At 40.9% G+C, this 12,490-nt stretch overlaps 1 protein-coding gene across 1 annotated transcript in view; it reads left to right on the top strand.

Moving 5' to 3' along the window:
* The window catches only part of dym (dymeclin), a 56,224-nt gene that overhangs the window by 32,227 nt on the left and 11,507 nt on the right, over nt 1-12,490 (top strand). The window contains exons 15-16 of the mRNA XM_083930007.1: nt 9,269-9,451; nt 12,166-12,279. Coding sequence (XP_083786133.1) covers nt 9,269-9,451; nt 12,166-12,279 — 297 coding nt within the window. The remainder of the gene's footprint in view (nt 1-9,268; nt 9,452-12,165; nt 12,280-12,490) is intronic.

Below are 12,490 nucleotides of genomic sequence, written 5' to 3'. Positions count from 1 at the left end.
AGCTCATAGATGACTAGAAAAGACAATACATGTACGGCCTCTGAAGTATATAGGTGACCAGATAATTTAAACCAAACAGCCATAAGAAAATGATCTTTATTTTATTTCACTTGGTTGCTGTTTTTTATTGTCCTGTGTATGTTTTCCATTGTCATTTGATGACTCAAATATACTCATACACAATAATAAACTAAAGCACATGCTATTTGCACCCAGTTTTGTTGCTTAAACCTAACCAATTACCGTAGTATCACAAAGCACCTCTGTCACTCTTTATACTACTATATATACACTATAAGTAAAAGTTACTATAGGTGCCCCTATTAAGCAATATATAAACATTTAATACATTGATTGAAACACATTATAATTTAGTTAGCTACAAGAACATGTTGTGTTTATTAATGTACATTATTTGAAAATGTGTTTATGTAACTTCTCCTATGAAAACATTTTTTCTATTACTACAAATGTGTTGTGTGTAGTGTAATGTCAGTCATTATCTGTTTATACAGCTGCCTCCACTTTTGATGTCCACAGGAAGTCATTACATAATTAATAAACACTGCTTACAACTACATTATCGTGAGTTATAAACCATTTTAAATGCTTATATGCTGCTTATAAATGCTAAATAGAGGGGCTTAAAGTAGAATGTTGCCTTTGCTGGAAAAGTCTGTGGGAAATGTATTAATGCATCTCATAAAGTGTTCCTCCCTTTCAGTCTTCTTTTCCATACTTTTCCATCCTCCTGATCTTTCTCCCCTCTGCATATTTTATTTGAAACTACTATGTTCAGTGCAGCCTCCACACGGCTCAATCACAAATTAGAATCTCATGCAATTTCAACTTCTACTTCTCAGTCTCTGATATTGTTTAAATGGCATATTCATAGCCCAATCTTACGCTGACTTTCTATCATGTCCATTTCCTCTAATTCCACGGTGCTGACAGAGTCTCTGGGACAACATTATGTGCAAGGACAGAACTCTGTGTCTGCCCTCATACATGGTTTACCTGAAAGTGGGAATTGATTGATTAAAGTGTGAAGTATGCCATCACATTTTTTATAATCTTTTCAAATAGAACCAATTTCTCCCTCACAAGACAGATGTACATTATCATACCGTTCTCCCTGACATCACGGGGCAACAATACATTTACCTTTTTAATATTTCATACTGTCCAAACCTTTGATGTATTTGCAGATTTTGGCTTGTGGTCTGGAGTCTTGTTACATCAGGTGCTTCTGAATTGATCTTGTCTAGTGATGTAATGATAAGCAGCTTGCAATTGGCTAACTAGCATTTTACTCACTTTTTCGAGTTCTGCTTATATCTGAAAGAGATATTCGTCAGGCACAGACAACTGGAACTTGTTTTTAGGATCACATAAGATGTTGTGTGGATTTGCGTTCTCTAATCTCTGTTTGCCTGCGTTAGCCAATCAAATACTTGTGTGCGCACATTCCTGGTAGATTATTTTGTAACATGAACTCCATATTTCTACTGTTGACCTTATGATTGCTGCGATGAAAGATAAAATGATTGCTGTCCCAGAGTAGCAACATTACCTCCTCATCCTCATTTGGTGTCTGATAGGCTTTTAACAGGGATCAAGCTGGACCCCCTGAATCCTATTTCAGCAACCAGACCCCATTAATGCTGCAGCCCTCTTTTTAAAAGTTAACACAGGGGAAATAATGAATAATGACTTTGAGCTTCACAAATTCTAAGTCACCTCTTAGGCTACATCCACACTAATATGTTTTTGTTTTTAAACGCAATAACTTCTGCTGCTTTTTACGACTGGGGTCCACTACTCCCGCATTTCCAAATCCCAAGCCCCTAAAACGGATCCGTTTGTTAAGACTGTGGACCTTATTTTAATTTGAAAACTCTGTTTGGAAGACTTTTGGAAATTATAACATAGACACACATACCAAGTTTACGTGCTAAAACGCTTGTGTGGACAAAGATAGTTTGTGCTGTTTTAAAAACGTATTAGTGTGAACGTAGCCTTAGTCTGATGCTACCCTTTATATGTCACATTATGTTATCCTCTGGCTCAATGAAAGTCTTTCCCTTGTGTTCTCCTCATTAAGTCAGAGTCCTGCAGGGAACTGACTTACTCTCTAATTCCCCTTTTTAGTCTCTTATCTTCCAAAGTTTATTCCTCACCTGGCCTCGTGAAGAAGATGCAAGACCCAGTTGTTAGTTTACTCGTTAGCCTGTCCCTCTATGTACCTGTCAGCCTCTTATCATCTCTTCTCTCTCACTCCCATTCTTTCTGTGTTTATTCTCAAGCAGTAGGAGTGTCGCCCCTGCAGGCAGCAGGTGTTCAGAGGTCCTAATGATTGTCTGCTTCCAAATGGTAATTAGGGCAGCCCCGCTGCGCCCTGGTCTCTTCCTGATCGAGGCACAGCGAAACAGAGCACAGCTAGCAGCGAATCAATTAGCATTGCCCACCTATCTGCCAGAGTGCGGTTGCAGCTGTTGGTGTCATCTTTTTTTATCATTATCAATCGTGTCACCGTCATCAATGCTGTTTTTTCTCCTTGCTTATCTGCTAGCCATGTCTCCCAGAGGTAATGGGTTTATTTAAACGGATAATAACGTGTCTGTCTGCAAATATGCTGGACTTCCCCTCCACACAGACAGTGATGCAGTGATTGTCCGTTTCAGTCTTTCCTAAACAGGCAGACCGCATTGTTGGTGCTGTAGTTCTGTCTTTTGCCTCTGTGTGTGCGTGCGTGTGTGTGTGTGTGTGTGTGTGTGCATGTGGGTGCCTGTGTGTGACAAAGGATGTTTTGTGAGTCAGTGGGGTAATAAGAGTCTGACCTGGGCACAAAGGACTACGAAATGGTGTGATTATGACATGTTCGTGGTACCATAATGCAGGTCAGACAATGACCCATTTAAAAAAGACAGGGCAGGCTGCTGCTACTCAGCCAGTCTGACCCTCTCTCTCTCTGTCTACATTATGGGTTTCTTCTCCTCTTCATGTATCTTTCTTATTCAAACATTCCCTCTAGTTTTGCCCACTATAGTATTGCATATGTGATGAAACATGCAAATATTCTTTCTATTTCTGATTAATGGTTGTATACTGACACTGTGAAAACATCTGTCTTTTAGTTGTGGCTTTCTAACTTTCTCTGATCATCTCTGTGTATCTGTCTTTGTTTATCTCCATGCCCTTGTCTTTGTCAGTACTCTGTCTTAATATGTCTGGTTTGTCTGCCCTGCAACAGCACGCAGTGAGCAGCGGGGCCAGCCAGGGAATCACTAAGCTATTGGTTTAATGATGCCAGCCCCTACTTTACAAGGATTTACATGTCTGCGTCTCTAAACACCCTGTCCACATACACACAAACATGCATAAAAACATGCATGGGAATGATAGACTGGCTAGACATATACACACACACACACACACACACACACACACACACACAGACGCACACACAGTGTAGTGCCGGCAATGTCCTTCCCAGTCACTGATTGCATCTGCGAACGCTATAATTTTCCTTGTCAGACAGATAGCAAAGGTCAAACATACCTGCAGACATAACACATTTGTGCTCAGCATGTTGAAGTATTAGCAGCAGAATCAGACACCGAGGCGTATACGCACGCTTCCAGCAAGGGTTGTGTAAATGGCGAAACAAGTAAAATGGGGGCAGGCTCATTGAGACTAATGATATATTTCATGTCTGAGGACTGTGTTTTCCTGGGTGGAGAAAAGGCATTAAATAGCGGCGTGAATGGCTGTGACTAAATGACAATGCAGCAGGCTGGAAAATAGCACATGACTGGAGGAGAAGGAGCAGAAAAGAGGAGGGGAGGGAGGGAAGGAAAAAATGAGGAAGGGGAGCGAGAGAAAGAAAGGAAAGGGATCTAATGGTTTCATGCAGTCATACAAACACACGTCTGGAGTTCTTGGATACATTTTTGGGGAAAACAAGTGCAAGATAACGGAATGGGAAGTGGAAGAGGAGGGGCCAATATATTTAAATCCTGTCTGGGTTTCAAGTAGACCATGGACCTCTTAATCTCATCCACTTGACAAACATACACACAGGGCCAGGCAGACGTCTAGCTAGCCTATTTTCATGTGACCTGAATTCCCCAGTGTGGCATTTTTTTTCCTGCCAGGCTAATCTCATTAAGCTGGGCGCAGAGCTACAGAACAAACAAAGTAGGCATCCCTCACTCCCACTGCCTTCCTCTCCTCCTTTTGTCTCCTCTTCACCCTGTTCACTTTCTCCATCACCTCTCCCCTGTCACTCTCTTCTTCTATGCTTCTGCGCTGCTGTCTTCCTTCCCCTACCTCCTCTTCTTCCCACTCAGTTGTCTTCCATATCTGTCCCTGCTTTCTGTCTAATTACGGCCTGCCACAGCAGAACAGAGTGGAGCAGTTGGAGTAGGAGCTCAGAGAGCCACCTCTGCTTCCAGACCCACAATCAATTCTCATTATAGCCTGCTCTCTTGTCTTCCACTTACTTCCTCAGGTCTGTCTGGTAAAACTCCACACTGCCGCACACCTTTGTCTACCAGTCTGTGCAAATCAATGCAGTAAATGATTGTGTGGCAAGCCTGATTCATGGTCCGTGCACACCAGAATGCAGTTATTTACAATCATTCTAATACCCCTGCCTACTTTCTGTGTGTGCGTGAGTGCGTGAGTGCGTGAGTGCGTGCGTGCGTGCGTGCGTGCGTGCGTGCGTGCGTGCGTGTACGCGTGTGTGTGTGTGTGTGTGTGCGTGTGTGCGTGTGTGCGTGTGTGCGTGTGTGCGTGTGTGCGTGCGTGCGTGCGTGCGTGCGTGCGTGCGTGTGTGCGTGTGCGTGTGCGCGTGCGTGCGTGCGTGCGTGCGTGCGTGTGTGCGTGTGCGTGTGCGTGTGCGTGTGCGTGTGCGTGTGCGTGTGTGTGTGTGTGTGTGTGTGTGTGTGTGTGTGTGTGTGTGTGTGTGTGTGTGTGTGTGTGTGTGTGTGTGTGTGTGTGTGTGTGTGTGTGTGTGTAAGAAAAAAGCCACACAGCTAGCAAAGTTATTTATAAGATAAGGAGTTTTCGAAGCAGGGCACTCAAGATGGTATATAAAATGCTTCCACATGCAGTTCTGGTACAGATGGTTAGCCCAGATTGGAGGTGGAATCTCAGCTTGCAGTTGTAGTCTCACTGAGCTGCTGTTTTGAACCTGGTCTTAGCTGGTATTACCAAATGTTTTGGTCAAAACAGGTTGTCATCAGAACAATTATGTTTGTCGTGAAGAATTCTTGAAATGGACACGTAAAAGCTCATATTCTTTCCAATGTTTTTCCATAGAAACGTGATACAGAAACAGATTTAATGAACATTCTTTTTTTATTACACTTTCTAAGGTTTTAAATGTGTCTCCAAAGAGCAGAAGCAGCACACTTTTTTATCGTAAACCTTAACTGATTTATACATCTACACATTAAAGATTAAACTGGCTTGCTCAGCACCTCATTCTAATGTATTTTACAGAAATTATAATACTTCCTGGAATACACTTCTCTCATTTAAAGCCTGAAATGAGGCAGAATGTAACCCCAGAGGAAGTTGCTGACGAGTACTGTCTAAGGCAAGGCTTCCTCTAAGGCAAAAATGGTGTTTAAAGTTTTTGGCAGCAACTGGCTGAACTGGTCTATTTAGTTTTTAAAGAAGTTACTTATTTATTTCCACAATCCTACAATTGTTGCAACGATGCAGTAGTGCAGATTTAATGTTTTGCTTATTTTCCTTTTAAGGTGTTCTCTTTTAAATCCTCTCACATCATGATGGATACTACGCGGTCTGAATTTATTTTATTTTTTTATAGTAGCTAAAAGAGCGATGGTCTGTATGCAAGTTGATGCCCAAACACCGCAGTGCTGAGCCCTGGCCGTAGAGGCAGGTGTTAACAGAGTAGAGAGGCAGTCATGTAGGATGAATCTTTTAATTTATTTGCTTAACACAGTCATGTAGAAAACCTCGTATCCCCTTGTGTGTTGACTTCTAGTGCTATGTTGCCAGGATGGCAAAAGAAAGACACCTGAATGGATCACAGAGGCATCATTAATGTTCATTAACATTATTAGTAGCATGGGATTTTCCTACAGTAAAAATGTCTGCTGTGAAAAAAGTCAGTTGATAATAAATGCAAACATGAAGGTCCATTCATTCTAATGAGAGCACTCAGCATGTATTAGGGCAAAGAAAAATTACAGAGCCAGGGGAAGGAGGTAATGTTCAGAGAAAGAAATCTTAAATTTCAAGATTAAAGTGGCAAATTTATGAGAAAAAACTTGAATATCCTCTGAGATTATTTAGTTCCTGATGTCCAAAACACCTCATCCAAATAGGATGTTTTCTTCTAAAGAGGCCCAATTCACAACAGCGTCTCTTCAAAGTCTGAATCCTTATAATATTATGGTGATTCTGGGTTAAAATCATTTCTAAATACGATTGTAAAGTATAATTTGTAGGGCGGCCAACTCTTAGTTTATTAGTCAACTTGTTTTGGTCTTGGTCGACTGAGTTATCGTTAGTCAATAGTTTTTTTTTAAATGCTTTTTTCATGCTGAGTGACTTATTTTCAAGAAACATATGAGTACATCTCCGGTAAACACAAGATTAAAAGTTGTGTTTTTGCAGGAATCTCTGTGCAACGTCGCAAAGTAAAGCAATGTGGCTCCTGAAGAGATTTTTTGTTGTTGTAAATTTACCCACTTTAATCTCAGTTTTTTCTCTGAATATTACCCCCTTCCCCCCCGAGTTATGTTTTTTGTACAATGGCCATGATACACTATTGTATAAAATGTGCAAATATATATATATCATATGCACATATTAGGTTATAATTATAATATGGATACTTTACAAGGAAACAGTTTCATTTAAGTCCATCAAAAAGGCAGGTCCTCCACAAACAAGTGTAAACAAGTGTACAAAAGGACAGGACTATGCAAAGACTCTCCGGGGAATCGGTTCAAAACTGCAGCTGGAGTTGCTCGCCAGTTCAGTGCTGAACAGGAAAAGGATCTGTCTCTGCACACAGTGTCTTGTCTATTTGGACTGAAAGCCCACTCAGCAGTGACCAAACCTCTCATCAGCAGAAAGAATGAAACTGGTCCAGCGTGCACTTCAGTAATGAGAGTTCTGTATGATAAAAAATAACAGTATTTCAGGTTTAATCAAGTATTTATGAGTTGTTCTTTAATTTTGAAATATATATATATATTTAATCAAGTATTTATGAGTTCTCTCATTTTGATATTAGAGAAAATATATATATATTGGATTATATGTCCAGGAATGCCCAAAATAAGTTTGAGGTAATTCAGAAACAATGCAGCAACTCGGCCATGCCATTCTAGCGGACCACACAGGATCAGGGTTAGAGAATATTTGCCGTGTGTGTTACAGTGTTGGTCATTCTGCCATTGAACTTATCAGTGCACCACCGAATTAGGCTAAGCTACTTTGAATGTTCTTGACTTGCATTTTCTTAGTCTGCATCTTTGTCTCGGCTTCTTCCTCTGGTCTTTTCACTCTGTTCTGCTCAGCACACTGTTTAGAGAGTAGATTCTTCTCAGGGAAAAACGAGCTTCTACACTTTTTCAAATACACTTGCTATATATTCTTGTAAGGCAGTCATATTCTTTTATTTTTTGGCAAATGGAAAACAATGCACAGCACCTCAAGTCCATTTTGCTAACAGTGATTTCATCAAGATGAAGCATGTTACTATTCATTGTTTTGTATTTTTAGATTGGTTTTGAAAACTGGCTGCAGAGCTCTTATCTATAATACCATCAGTACATGACAGATTTTGCAGAGCTTCGCCCGCAGTTGTCACACCATGGCAAATCATACATCATCTCTTGAACTGTATTTGCCAATTCATCGCTGCGTGGTTTTATCTCTCTAAAGATTATTCATTTTCCCACAGTCTCTCTGTTGTTTCCTTTCTGTGGCACAATGGACAAAGCCATGTGGGACCTTATCTCGTCATGGTGGCGTCTATCTAACTATCTGTCCGTCTGTCTGTCTGTCTGTCTGTTTGTCTGTGTAGACAGATTGTTGTAAACTGCAACTAAAGAACAATGCATGATAGAATCTCTGCTCTTAAACCACAGGTTTCCAAAGTAGAGCAGATGGTTTTGATTAGATATTGCCTTGCTACTTTAATTTCCACGTTAATAAAAAGTCAGATCTCCATGGGACTAACAAAACTACTTGAAGTAGTGATGTAAGGCTGTAAGTTTACTTTTTTAGGAGCTAATATTAGTGGTGCAAAGTTTAAAGGTTTCTAAGCAACAACATGCTAAAATTCGAAAACCATAACCTACACACAATCCCAAAGAACCCAAACCTTTCTTGTTACAGCATTTTAAGTTCAATTTAATGATAACTTCATATTTACCGTACAGACATGAGTGGCATGGATCCTCTCACTTAACTATTGAAATTGTTTACTTCCCAAAACGTCAAACTATTCCTTTAACTTTCCCTTTGAGATTTGACCTTGAGCCCCCGTAACTACCCGATCTCTAAGTCTGACTTAACACCCTTTGAAAATACCTTTTTCGGGTACAAACAACAAAGGCCGAACCTGATCACTTCTTCCTGCGGTGAGACTCCTTTTCATCGATAGGAAAGCGGTAAAATAACAATACCGAAGTTTTGGGGTTTTTTTATTCAGATTTGTTCAAACAACAGGGAACCAAGCACTGCAGCATTGTAGAGGTACAATGGAGCGACCCAGAAATAGTACTTAGAAAGGGCGGTGAGTCACGACTTAAAGACAGGAAAACACAGTCATAAGCTGGTCAAAGAACCAACTAACATATGGCGGCTGTAATTGCTTTGTATTTTGATTTGTGACAAGCCTACTTTGTGTGAAAAAGTTTGTAAATAACTCGTCATGTCAGCCACTCACCCCCCTTTGCCTTCCTCTCCATCATTCCCACACCCTTCTCTTCCTATACTGTCACCTGTCACTTAACGATAGCCGTCTCTGCCCCAAGAGGAAACCTAGTGTGACATGACCCAATCTGTGACTCACAAGGTCCCCTATCTGTCCTTCACCAAGACCTTGGTTGTCAACTTTCATCCTTCTCGCCCTCCTTCTGCCCTTTCTTTCACCTCTCTTTCCCCCCTGCTGATCAATCTATCAGGAAGCAATCATTTAATAAACACCATTTTAAGTGAAACCAGTGTAGTGGGAAACCAATTAACCTTTACATCCTCCCTCTCCCCCCAGGCCCAGGACCTGAATGTGATTGAGGAGGTGATCCGCATGATGCTGGAAATCATCAACTCCTGCTTGTCTAACTCTCTACACCACAACCCCAACCTGGTATACGCGCTGCTCTACAAGAGGGAGCTCTTTGAGCAGTTCAGGACGCACCCATCCTTCCAGGACATCATGCAGAACCTTGACACGGTCAGTCGAAGTCTTCTCCTGGTATAGCCACTCACATATCGGCAGTGAATTAAGAGGAGCTTGAAGCCTGGGAGTGCTTTACCTTGTGGCTGATTTGTGGTAATTATTCCATAGATCAAGGTTATACAGATCTTCTCTGAATGTCCTCTCAGTCTGCAGGGAAAGTTTTAAAAAGCCAGGCAGCGCTGGAACATATGCGAACTGCATCGTTAACATGGTGTGCAGTTGGACTTTATGGCACGCTGAGCCCTGTGAGCTTAAGTAGTATTGATGAATTAATCAGTCCCCTTGTGTCGAGAGGCTGCGTGTCAAATATTCATTGAGTGTTGGGGGAGGAAGGAACAGTGTGAGAGAAAGCTGTCATTCAAAGCTGTATTTGTCATATGGAGGAAGGAAGGAAGCTTTGGTGTGTATGAGTATGTATGTATGTATGTATGTATGTATGTATGTGTGAGGGATGGGGGGTTGCTGCATACATAGCCATGGGTTTTGCTGTTATCCATAAGTATGAGGGAAGCATGCTATCTAGAATCCCTCAGTTAAGTCAGTCTCCCTAAGGCGGTTCTCCGAAGCCTTCCCTGTGCTTGCAAATCCGTGTGTGTGAGCATGAGATTCAGGATGAGGGGTTGCTTTTTTGCTCCTCTAAATTAACCCCATATGGGAGGCCTTCAGAGTTAATGAAGAGATTAGTATTAGATAGACACACACATACACACACACACACAGAGTGCTCATGTGGGCTCTGGTGTGTTTGAATTCTCTAAAGCAACCACAGAGCGTGAGCAGAGAAAACATTGCCTGTAGATGCGTTTTTCACTGTTGGTTTGACAAAAAAGAGCATTAAAAAGAATCAGTAATACCTAGAGTTTTTTTTAATGATCAAATATCAAACATTTCTCCGGGGGAAGAAGCTAGCACAGCAGTGGAAACGCAAAATACAGTTTCCTTGATCTCTTGTTTGGGCTTAAACCCAGAAGGCATCAGATAATTTCAGCTCCAGTGAAGTGTTCATTATAAGTGAGATGAAACATGCTCAAACCCTATGGTGAATTTGTAATCTAAAATAATGTATGTATGTACTTTCTGAGTATGTAGCCTACAGGCATATTAGCTGAGTCTGTTCGAAGCATTTTGAATTTGGTAGAGTGGTTTTTCTCGCTCTAAAAGTAGAATTCCTCAACTTTTATCCACTCATTTGCAATGATTTTCAAAACTGTATTGTCATCTAATTACCATAAAAATTAAAATAAACGTTGCTCTATATCCCTGCATCGTATAGACCAGGGGTGTCCAATCCTCTTTTTTTTTTAGGTTTCTCCCAGATCTAACACACCTAATTATAATGCTCTGCTCATTATCAAGTAAATGAAGTCCGTCACAAGTTCGATAATCGAATCAAGCGTGTTAGATCAGGGAGAAACCTAAAACATGCAGGGCAGTGGCCCTCCAGGAGCAGGATTGGACACCCCTGGTATAGACACATCTACTGTTGCTAGGAAACATGATGACCCATAGATATGTCTTGTTGGCTGTTGATGCAATAGCAGTGTTGTGTGCAAGTGTAGACTCAAACAGCTTGTTTTTCCGTCAACATGTAATGTTAACAACATTCACCAGTGTTGGTGTTTACAGAACGAAGCCCTCTGCAAGTAGCATCACACCACTTTGTTCTAACTTAGATCTCCATATTGCACCCAGTGTCATCATGTAAGGCGTGGCTGCTGTGACATCAATGTAACAGTGGGATTAGAAGAGTCAAAGAGCTTCGTGACAGAACTGGGAGTTGATATTAAACCTCAGTGAGATCAGGATGACATGAGATCCTGTGTGTGTTAAGAAACAGGAACAGGATTTCACTCTGGAAGATTTAGACCTGAGACGGATACTGATTCTTGAAAATAATTAGCAATATTCTAACAATATATCAGCTAATATTGTTGTTCAAACCCCTGACCTCTATATAACAGTGTTGTAATGTATCTTCGACCATTTTCTCTTCCATTCCAACGTAACAATGTATGCATATAGTGCTGTATTCTTTATACCATGACAGTTTTCCTAAAATTAGTTTTTAAAAAGTGGTGATATATCACCTTGCTTACATTATCGCACTATATTGAATCGTGACCTGTGTATTATCATACATATCGTAACGCCAGATTCTTACCATCACACAGCCCTAGTACACACAGAACATAACCAAACATTTTGTGATAAATGTGTCGCAGCAAAGTATTTTAGAGTAAAACAATAAACTGTAAATCTTTGTATATTGTATTGTTTTTACATATGTGCTAACAAACAGTGTATCCATGACAACCCAACACTGGTCAGTAACATCAAATGTCTGAAGTTGTGGTTTTCAGTTGGTTTGAATTTTTAGGTATAGATTAAATAATAAAATACATGAAGTGTTAATTAGTTAGCTCTAGAGTTGTTGGTTGGCAGGTTTTGTTGCCTTTGGACAGAACCAGACTAGCTGTTTCTACCCGTTTCCAGTCTTAATGCTAATCTAACCGTCTCCTGGCTGTAGCTTCGTAAATTAACTGACCGTGATATCGACTCTCTTGTCGAACTCTCTGCAAGAGAGCGTATAAGCATATTTGTCAGAATTGCATGCATTACAAATCATCTATTTTCGACCAAATGTATTTTTTGCAAATTGGAGTTCTCTGTTGTGATTGGCTGTCTTCCTTTTGTGTGACCTTTTTCAGGTGATCGGTTTCTTCAGTCAGCGTCTGGAGCAGGCAGGAAGTGACCTGTCAGTTGAGAGGGTTCAGGAAGTCATCATGAAAGGAGCCCAGGCCTTGCCCACAGACAGACTGAAGGTAAATATATCACTCAAACACACACACACACACACACACACACACACACAGGTACACAGTAGGGGGACAAATGTAATGGGCGAGCATGGAGACGAGGAACAATGAAATATGAGATTGGGTGAAGAAAAAAGACGTGGGACATATTGGCCATCAAGGTGCATGTGTAGAGGGGTGATATGTGTTGTCAACAGCTGCGAGTTATGGTTGGTTT

The sequence above is a fragment of the Echiichthys vipera genome (genome assembly GCF_963691815.1).
Source record: "Echiichthys vipera genome assembly, chromosome: 16".
Lineage (NCBI taxonomy): Eukaryota > Metazoa > Chordata > Actinopteri > Perciformes > Trachinidae > Echiichthys > Echiichthys vipera.
This window is presented reverse-complemented; position numbering and strand designations above follow the sequence as displayed.